General features: G+C 40.5%; 1 protein-coding gene across 1 annotated transcript; it reads right to left on the bottom strand.

The window, feature by feature from the left end:
- Nucleotides 1-1,096: 1,096 nt before the first annotated feature.
- On the bottom strand, nt 1,097-10,483 carry LOC105047694 (uncharacterized). The gene is made up of 11 exons (XM_010926739.4): nt 7,866-10,483; nt 7,657-7,764; nt 7,464-7,564; nt 7,267-7,357; nt 6,930-7,040; nt 6,773-6,838; nt 3,718-3,777; nt 3,086-3,643; nt 1,977-2,096; nt 1,744-1,863; nt 1,097-1,498 (listed from the first exon to the last, which is right to left on the bottom strand). The coding sequence occupies exons 1-11, from the start codon at nt 10,194-10,196 to the stop codon at nt 1,433-1,435; spliced, it is 3,732 nt and encodes a 1,243-aa protein (XP_010925041.2). The 5' UTR covers nt 10,197-10,483; the 3' UTR covers nt 1,097-1,432.
- Between the last annotated feature and the right edge of the window lie 392 nt (nt 10,484-10,875).

Below are 10,875 nucleotides of genomic sequence, written 5' to 3' on the forward strand. Positions count from 1 at the left end.
GCCTGCCCCACCAAGTATAGCAATTCATCATCCAAGGGCATCTCCGACCTAATGGGGTTATATTTAATTTTTGTTTGAGATTATTTTGATCATTTAAAAAAATTATAATAACGTGATAGATGGATCTAAGTTAACATTAACAGATTATTTAACAATATGTGTTAGATTGTAAGATTGATTAAAACTTTAAGAATGTAACTATAGATTTTAAAAATTGCTGTATGTATCTGTAATTTCAATCTATTTTTAGAAAAATTTTTGTAATTTACTTTATAAATATACAATCTTCCTGGCTAATGCGTCTCTCTCCCTTGCTTCTACTGCGCCTCCCCTTCTCCGCCATCCGGATGCCAACCTCCCCTCGCCTCTGCTACTAGCTTCGCATCAGTCAGGCAGAGGAAATGAGAGAATGGTGCCATGGAGGAGACCTTTCCTGGCCTTCCAAAGATGGTGCTGTAACTCTCACCCCATGCAGCAGCAGCAGCAGCAGCAGCAGCAGCAGCACCCGTACGTAACATGAGCTACGGTGGAGCACTAATTAGATAGAGTGTGGTTGCAGCCAACTCAGCCACATCCCTCCCATGGTGCTATTTTATTTTCTGAATCACTACATCAAGCAGTTTCCAGCTGGCACACTCACGAGACAAAGGTCATGACTGGGGGTTTAGCGAATCAAATTACAGGACCAAGCCGGAGCATAATCAACAAAAAGATATTCATGAAGATTGCTTGCCTTGAAGGTCTTCATTTTATCAAGTAAAAACATAGGAAAAAGAAAATATTTTTGAGAGACACTGACAATAAGCTTCCGCAAAATTCAGATGACAGCAAGCTTCCGCAAAATTCAGATGATGATAGTATGAATATATGATACAGTTTACAGGAGCCAGGTCCTGCCATCCTGCACTTCTCCAGCTCCACGTTAGCCTCAGCCTGCACAATCTTGCATTCACAAGCACCTTGAACGGTGAAGAGGACAATCCTCCTCCCACTCGGGACATTCATGGAAGGCTTCTGGAAGTTAAAAATATTGCACACCTGTAGGTATAATACCCCAGCGATCTGATATTTTTTTCATAGTTCCTCTGGAGAATACTTGCACTCAACACCTCAAATTTTATTTTTATTACAATATTTTTTTATGAAAAAAAATCTGGGGCCCTGAAGACCATCCTGACCAAATCACAAAGAACTTCTACAACAAAATTGAAAGCCCGTACACTGTCTTACCAAAGAAAACTTTCCACAAAATAGACATCATAAAGTCCATGAACCATTGGAATTCCATGCAGGCTGAACTACTTGTGATACACCACTTCCTGCGACAGCATCCTGCCATTCTCGTGCGGTTTCATCAAAAGTAACACGATCCGCTGGATTAGCGTGCAGCAGCATACCTGCAAAGCATAGAAAAACTGCAACTCTTCACAGATCAGGGTATCTTGAAAATCTGCTTCAACCTCACAACAAGCTTCCACTCTTCAAGAGATAAGTCATCCTGCAGCACATAATTCACCAGTAAATAAACAATTACATAAAGATAAATCACCACGATTTCAGCAGAAGCATGTAGGGCATTCTGTTTCAGTTGTGTCCAGAACCTAAGGTAATACCTATAGACCCTTCAAAACAATATGCTTGTTTATCCAAATGAAACCTCAAACCAATGTGGTTTATAGCAAGTAGAAGAGAACAGGCTAGATGCTTAAGTGGCACCAAAGATGGATTTCAATCAAATCTTACCCTATAATTGGCTTTCAGTATGTCAATTGATCTCCTTGAGATATGACTAACTAGCTCATCATCAATATCAAAATGTCTGCCATACATCTTTTGTTGTTCTTCAGGACTAGAACCAACAATCTGTGGACGGAGAAAAAGAGTTTATCAGGCCACAAAACTCCTAAAACACAAAATTAACACAAATAACCAAAATACACAACATTAGCCCTTAAAACACAGCATTTTCTCGTTACCTTTATAGCCACCTTCTGTCCCTTCGTTGCCACATCGACATGTTTATGGTTAATCTCGATTGATGCGATCCTCCCAATATCAATGAAATCCCTTGAAGGAATGCATATAGGAGTGCCCACCTGAATAACACTTTAAAGTGAGCTGACAAAACAATTTGCCAGATGATCAAAGGGAAGCAACTATACAATGCTAAGCTAAGGTCACATTACAGTAGTTACTCAACTCAGGTCAAAAGATTAATTTCCCTTATAGCTCAACTGGTTAAATTTAACAAGGAATTCAGCATGGTTTGCCAGATGTTGCAATTAAGACTCCATTTTACATGTTTGCCGTTTGATTGGATGAAAACACAGTAAAATTGTTTTCTTTAGTTGGACCTAGCTTATCAATGCAAGACCCACTAATGCCATGAACCATCCTGCAGTTGCTGTGGTTCAATGCATGCTTTGCTTCGACCCTAGGTCAAGCAAAAAATGTTCCAATACATGATCATGCAGCCAGATGCAGTAACTGGACTTGCAATCACCCTCACTCACATCCAAAGAAGCAGACCAGCTAAGTCAGATGTCTATGATCAAGCATAAGGCCTAATTTGGGAAGTGGGTAAGGACTGGATAGGACAATTATTCTAGCATATCCCTGGAATAAGTGGTAAATGGACCAATTTGTGGGGTGGAACCCCTGATCCCCATCAATTCAGTCAACCTCGGATATCCCGGGATCATTCATTCCTCAGATACCATGGGACCATGCTATCTATCTCACTAATTCATGAAAATGATTGAAATGAACCTTTTTGTTAGCAAAACTAACAAAAAGAACAAGGGCATATTAGTCTTTGGGCAAGAAAGAATCATTACATTTTCAGTTGTACTATGGTACAAGGTAATCATGATATAGGGATATCCAAACAACAACAACACACACAAAAGAAAAATCCCACTTTATCCTGGAATTATTTATACTCATTGAGGACAACAGCAAGTTAATTGCCTGCATTGCCCCCTAAAAGAAGGATTTGAACATTTGCTTCATGGCAAATCTCAGTAAAAATATGAAATCATCAAATATAAAACCTTTTTAACAAAAGATTAGCATACAGAATTACCTTAGCAATGCCTTCAAGAACATCGACACCCAATACAATTGGGTCCTTCTTGTTGAAAATGCAGTTTGGCATGATCCTAAGAACACATGGGAATACTGCCTCTTCAGCACTTTCTTTCTTCTTTTCTTCCTTTAAGTTGTCAATGTAAGCCTTGAACTGGTCAAACAGGTGATAAATAATATCAGCTACAAAAATCCTCACACCAGTTTCCTCAGCAAGCTCCCGAGCATCAGGCATCACTTTGACATCAAATGCCAAAATAGTTGCATACTCTTTTTTCCTCTCAAGCATAACACTAGCCTTCATAACATCTTTCTTGTGAACAGGACCTATGTTAAAATCGCTGAAGGGAATGTTTACATCTGGGGTTTTCAAAAACTCTGAAAGAGCTTCCAATGACCCGAGGGTAGAGGCCTGCACATACACACCCTCCCCACTCTTGTCAATACGGCTCATAACCTTATTCATCTCTTGCATTACAGCCTCCTTGACATCTTCCAAATCGTCCTCAGGTTTTACCACATAAAGGGCAGTGCCTGCAATGGCATGCTCAAGTCCCTGAAAGCATACAGATAGTCAGCACATAGTTGCGGCATTTAGTGCAGATGTGTACTGCAAAAAACCAACCATACCTGTGCAGAAATTTTCACACCTTGTGCAGCTTTAAGCTCTTTATGATGCAAGTATGAGCCCTGAGACAGTTGAGATGCCAGCATACCAACTGTAAGTAATGATAATTTAATAGGAAAAAAAAAAAAGAAACAATGCAAAGATAACATTCATGTTGAATAGTTTAATTCCCGATTTCCAACAATTAACCAGTGGTGCAAAGCGACTCAATCACTTACAAACATCTGTCAGGCAATGAATTAATAAAATATAAAAAAAGACTTGGTTTAGTTTTAGTTTTTTTAAAAAAAATAGCTATCATGGATTGAAAACTTTGCAGAGTGTACATGATCAATACTATAAAATGCACTAAAAATGACATGGGAAAAGAAGAACAGCAAAAATGCTATAACAGGTGAAGGGCTCCACCAATACTATATATATCTTTATTCTAAAGAGCTTCTTTTGATGATTAAAGAAAAAAACAAAGAATTGTAATGCATGACAAAGATTATAACAATATCAGACCACACAATCTAGGCCATTTAAATTAAATAATCAACACTAGAGAAAGCAGCCCGCATCAACAGGAAAGTTGAACAAAGGACAATAATAATTTTCTAGAAAACCATGCTTGTAATTTGCAGAAAGGTTTAAAATCTTATATTAGAAGCTGATGTTCAGCCTAAAATGCTGGACTTGATCTAGAAATTATATCTCAAATAAATAAAATCTCTGGCATGAATTGTGCATATGATCATGAAGACCAGCTCTAAACCATGTGTCTTCCAGGGAACATACAAAACATATAAGCCAGGAAAAAAGGGCAAGCGCTTTGGGCAAAATCATTTGTTTCCAGCCATGTCTCACGATGCCCATACTTCGGTTACCAAAGTAACATCTTGATCCAAAGCAGACCACTATCAATGACCAAAATATGCAAGGTGGAGTACAGGATCAGAAAAGAGAAAGTTTGTATGAGAAAAAATAAAAATCAAAAATTGAAGAACCAGAAATATACCCAGCTTCTAAACACCATCTATATCCATGGTATTGTTGATCTCCTACCTCAATTTGCAAAGCTTATTCAAGAGAGATGCCAGTTAAACAAACAAGCAATTGCACTTCCTCGACAACACTTTTTACCAATATTTAAGTCTCAAGAAAATAAAAGAGAAGTAATCCAATGAGGGACAATAAAAGAAAAGAAAATTGAGAAATTTTCTTATTTGGTTACACAAGAACATTGTGAAAAATGTTAAAAGATCTGCTTGTCTTTTCTTTCGCACAAAGGGAGGAAAAAAAAACCGTGCACTCACTAAGAAAATTTTGGAACTTCATTTTTTCTTAACTTTCAATTTTGCTTTTTTCTTTTTTTTAATGATTGAACATTCGAAAAAATGATCACTCACTGGTAGTGAATCAATATTTGCTGTCCCCCGTACTGAGTGTCAATAACAAGAACTGGACCATACTGATGGGGCACTCGTACGAGAACCAAAACCAGTACTGAACCATAGTCAAACCATTATGCAAATGTTGCTTTCACATATTCAAACCCAAGAAACTGACCACCAAAATCAACTCCAGAAAATATCTTATAGCTATTAATTTTCATTTTAAATCCAAAAAACAAATAAAGCACTTGATTTGACATGCCTATGGTATGGTGATCTTCAATGAACCACAGAAGTTTTACTTAGCTGTGAATTCAATGCATCATAACTTGAGAGTTCTCAACATGCACAAATATTTTACCAAGATCTGGGAAACTATACTCATGAAATGCTTAACAAGGACCGCAAGATTCTTCTTTGATGATCTGTTTTAATGCTAGGAAAGTGACAGACATAAGATGAAAATGAAAGTCCATAATTAGGCAGTCCAGACATAACCAACCTCCATTCTTATTTTGCTTGCTTTCATCTAATTTCACAGCACCCAAAACGTAATTAGATATCCTATAATATCAGAAGCAGAACTATGGGATAATAGAGTTATAAGATTTTCATCATCCTTGACTCTCTCTCTCTCTCTCACACACACACACACATATGCACATGTCTGTGGGCATGCGTAAGAAAGGAAGTTGTATGCAAAAGATGAGAAATAGTAGGATGAGATGCCATTCATAGAGCAGTCCTTGATATTCATATTATGAAAAATAAAAACTTAACAGTAGTAAATCTATGGTACAAAACCATCTGATGTTGATAGTAATCGCTCAAAAAACCTTCAGAAAATTTCCAACTATACTGAACCATGATTTTTTTAAATTCCTTGCATGTCCATCCAGCTATCCATTCTTCAAGAGCTTTGACATCTTCCATAGTATTCAATGATGTGAAGCTAAGAAGGTTGATCAAATTCCAAAATGAGAACTTGCTTTTAATTCACATTCAAGCAAGTCCGACCAAAAGGATGTTTAAGAATTACTCCACATATGAGATAAGGAGTCAAAGGCAAGGACAAGCTAAACACACCAAACACTGATCTCATGTCACAAAACCCCAATAAGTCAAACAGATGGTCACATTTCGGCACACAGGCTGATAATTGCTCTAAGTCCTAGAAAACGTAATTTAACCTAGAGCATTCTGTGCAATTTATAATCCTAACTCTGTAGATCGTTTAAGTTTGAATAACTGTAAATCGACTTTTGCATTCATATTTCTATTACAGCACAATCTAGGGCCTGTTAACCCAATCAATACTGACCTCTTTGGCAAGTGAAAGACTTCTATTTGGTCACTTTACCAAATCACCATGGTATCATGCATTCTGGAAACAATTTCATATATCTCAAGTTCTAGTTGTCAAAAAATTTTAGTTCGATATGAACTTGGTGTCACACATTTGCCCATGTAAAGGCATTCATCAGTTGTTGGAGAAATGGGACAGGAAAGAACTAAATTAGCATTTCATTTGAGAAAACGCCATAGATGTAATTGTCAAGAAGTCACTTTTTTGGTTAAAGCCCTTTTGTGGTATTAATAACAATCAGTGATCAATTGGTACCTTACCAAGCATAACTAAAGATACCATAAAACATAATGGTTGTGGAAACAATTCACTCACCTTCACTCGGAGCTCCTTCATAGGATGGGGGGTAAGCAAAGCTCTAATGTTGGTAACAATAGGGCCCTGTATTGAAATTTAACTACAATAAGTAACAAGTACACAAGAAAGCGGCTTCATTACAGCAAGAGAATGAAGGTAACAAAACATCTAGTACCTGCATGCCACAAATAACTATTTGGTCACCTTCATGAAGAACGCCATTTACCAGCACAACATCGATGGTAGTTCCTAGACCTTCAATCACTTTGACTTCCAAAACAGTACACTGAAAGACATAGAAGTGACGAAAAAAGACTTTCAGTATATATTCCATTGATCTGATGCAATGGAAAAGTATAAATACCATCAGCTCATCTAGGATCTGTGTTTAGCATGAAATGTAAAACAAACAAATAATGAAAGCGAAGCCAATGCATGATGCTCAGCCTTGCAAGTGCTAATGATTCAAAAAGTTAAGCACCAGGAACAGGCATAAAAACTGTATAACCAACCTGGACTTCATCAACATACGTAAGCTTTTCTTCCATTGTTTTCTGCGCCCACTGTACCAACAACAACAGAAGATCTGGTATTCCTTCGCCACTGGGATATCATATAAAAAGTAAATTAGTGAAAGCCATTCAGTAAAAGATGTTACATTTCAGTAAACAATCAAAAGGGCGTACAAAAGACAAGTGCCAGGAAATACCTGATAGCACTTGTGGGAACAATATTAAATGTTTCTCCCATTTCTCTGTTCTTGTAGTACAGAGCTGTGTTCAGACCCTGCTCCTTGAGCTGAGTTATAATCTACATCAAGGAATCATACATTGCCAATATCCACATTAGCTTTGGATTAAAGCCCCACCAGGAAAGAAATTATATCAGTGAAATATACTGACCTGTGTAAGTCTCATATTAAACTCATTCTTCACATCATTGGACTGTTGTTTGAGAGCCTTCACTATGGGTGCATTTGGGCAGGGTTTCCACCCATAAAGTCGATCCACCTTAAAAATGGAACAAAAGAAACATGAGATGGAATGAGTAATAACGAAAAACATATCCAGTAGCGATAAAAGAGCTTTCACCATGCAACTTGAAAACTCACCTTATTCAATGCCACTATGAACTCTGTGTTCCGACTTTTTAGAAGGTTAAGGGATTCAATTGTTTGTGGTTCAAGCCCATGCATAATGTCCACAACCAATATAGCAATATCACATAAGCTGGAACCTCTAGAGCGTAAATTGGTGAAGGATTCATGACCAGGGGTATCAATGACAAGTAAGCCTGGAACCTTCAATGTTGCATCAGCTTTCAGCTCCTTGGTTCTCTCCCTTATGTTTTCAGTTGGAAAATAGGTAGCTCCAATTTGTTGGGTGATACCCCCAGCCTCTCCCTCCTGTACATTAGTGCGTCTAATGCAATCTAGCAGCTTGGTTTTCCCAGTATCTACGTGACCCAGAATGCAACAAATGGGTGAGCGGAGATCATTGCCACTCTTCTTTGATTTATCATCTACAGTCCTTGACCCTTGCTTAGCGACAACTTCATTTCCCCTCTCAGTATTAGTGGTGGACACATTTTCATTCTCATTCTCTTTGTTTTCCACACCAGTCTTCTTTGAAGGTGCACAAGGAGCAAAGACCTTTTTGACAGCAGGCTTTGTGGTCACTGTAGAGTGAGCCTGAGGTTCAGCAGGCACCAAAGATGCAACACGCTCTGCACCTTTTCTAACAACAGGTTTTGCCTCCACCTGCTCTTGATCCTCCTCAGCAAATGCACTTGTGGCAGGCAATGTAACATCAACATCGTCCCAGCTCTTTGCATCCCACTCATCCTCATCTTCATCCTCTTCCATCACTTTAACCTCTTCTGGCTCCTGATTAGCTTCAACGTTGTCCTCAGCCTCCTCAACTTGAGATACAGACTCTTCTTCAGCCATAGCATCTTCAACAGTTGGCTCTGTAGTGGGTTCATCCGCCTCTGCCTGGCTTTCAGCGACTTTCTCTACCTCCACAAACTTTGCCTGAGTGTGTTTGGACTTCTTGGTCTCATACTTGGGTCTTTTCTTTGTCTCTCCACCAGCATCACCTATCGGAACCTCACTCTGAGCAAGGAACTGTTTCCTCATTGCTTCCAACCTCCTCTGCTCCTCCTTCTGCTTGCCTGTCAAGAGTTTGCCCTCCTGCTTCTTCTTCAGCAACTTCTCCTTCTCCCTTTCTTTCTTCCTCCTCTTCGCCTCTTCTGCAAGCCTCTCCATCTCCTCCAATCTCCTCCTTTCCTCCTCTTCCTTCCTCAGTCTCTCCTCTTCCTCCCTCTTTCTCCTCTCTTCCGCCTCCTTCCTCCTTGCCAACGCCTCCTGCATCTCCCTAACATGTTTTGGAAGCTTCTTGTCAGGACCCTTTCCCTTTGCTTCTTCCTTCTTCTCTTCCTTAGCCTCCACTGCGGCAGGTGCAGCAGCAGTAGCGGCCTTCTTCTCTTTCTCCTTCTCTTTCTTCTTCTTTTTCTTCTTTGCTGCAGCTGACTCCACACTCTCAGCTTCCCCATCCTTCTCATCTCCCGCAGCCTGTGCCTGCCCTGGCAGAACTGGAGCTGTCTCCTCCACTACTGGGGGTGGTGCAGGGCCCTCCCCAAGCTCAGCAAGAATCTTATCCAAGTCCTCCTCTTCCTGGGCAGTCCTTCCACTCTTCTTCTTCTTCTTCTTCTTCTTGGAGGCAGCCTCCTCCAAAGCATCCTCCTGCTTGTTTGGTTCCAAATCAGCATCCTTTATCTCATTATCATCTCCTTCTTCGGCTTGTTCCTCAGCAGCCGGAGAAGTAAACGCGGGTGGGGCAGTAGAGGCCACCGGAGGGCCCTCCCCCAGTTCCGCTAGGAGTTTGTCCAAGTCCTCCTCCTGGGCGGTCCTCCCACCTTTCTTCTTCTTCTTTTTCTGCTGCTTCTTCGATGCAACATCCCCCATACCACCCTGCCGGCCAAATTCCCCATCAAGATCCCCGCTCACGTCCCCTTCGTCCTCCACCACATGGTTATTGACCTCAGGTTTCGACTTGGCTTTAGGTCTCGGTTCTGGTTCCGGCTCTTTGTTCTCCTCCTCATCCCCGAGGGCATTCAAAGCATTGAAAGCACTGAAAGCACCAGTATTCTTCTTAGATTTAGACGACTTCTTCTTACCAGAGAAGACGACGGGAATCTCGTCCTCGCCCTCCGCCGCCCCCTCCACCGCCAACAGGGCGTCGTCGGCGACGGCGGGCTTCTGCGGCTCTATGGCATCATCGCCCTTGTCGGCGTTGCGCTGGGCCTTGCCACCCTTCTTGCTCTTCTTGGGCGCGACGCGGTTCTCCTTCTCCGGGCCCTCCGACGGCGGCGGCTCCGCCGGATCGTCCTGCGGCATCGAGTACTCGTCGTCGTCGATCGTCACGTTTTTCTTCCGACCCATGGCTTCTCAACAAAATCGGCTCTACTCCGAGTCTCGATCAGGGATCAAAAGCCCTAGACGATCGAGAGAGAGAGAGAGAGAGCGAGAGATAAATTAAATCGAAAACCCTAGAATAGAGAAATGAGGGTGGGATTGAGGAAGGGAGAAGCGGATCAATGCTTTCGATATATCTATAGCCTTTTTCTGCCTATAATCTTTTTTTTCTCCATAGCATAGCATGAATAGATCTTGAAGAGCTGCGGTTGGAACTCAGAGCTCTCTCACGTGCTGGTGGATGGTGATACCGCTTGGGGCGAGTTGACGTAGATCTCGTTGTATTGGAAGCGAAAGAGAGTATCACAAATTTATCCGGAATCAGATATTATTTTTAATATATTATTTTATAATTAAAATTAATTTTAATTAAGTTAAAATATTATTTATAACATTTGAGATGCCACTAATTTTTGCCAGTGAGCGTCGTACACCGTTACAAATCAATATCTCAATTAACACTTAAAATTTATAGAAACAAAAACGTAAAGATGATCTGCAGTTAATATTTTTTTGTATATTGTGTAATCGTGATCGTTATGAACTGGAGTAAAAATCAAGGCAAAGTCTCTGCACTGTTGAGGTGGAGGGCGAGAGAGACGCAACTGGAGCACCATTAGCTCGATGGGATGGAGGGCTTTTCCTC

Source organism: Elaeis guineensis, chromosome 6, assembly GCF_000442705.2.
Source record: "Elaeis guineensis isolate ETL-2024a chromosome 6, EG11, whole genome shotgun sequence".
NCBI lineage: Eukaryota > Viridiplantae > Streptophyta > Magnoliopsida > Arecales > Arecaceae > Elaeis > Elaeis guineensis.

Bases quoted from the DNA above. Each gene is read 5' to 3' on its own strand.
- LOC105047694 (XM_010926739.4), bottom strand. From the start codon at position 10,196: ATGGGTCGGAAGAAAAACGTGACGATCGACGACGACGAGTACTCGATG. The intron at 7,565-7,656 runs GTCAGTATATTT...TCCTTGATGTAG, and splicing joins TTAATATGAGACTTACACAG to ATTATAACTCAGCTCAAGGA. The intron at 1,864-1,976 runs GTAACGAGAAAA...CTCCGTCCACAG, and splicing joins GACAGAAGGTGGCTATAAAG to ATTGTTGGTTCTAGTCCTGA.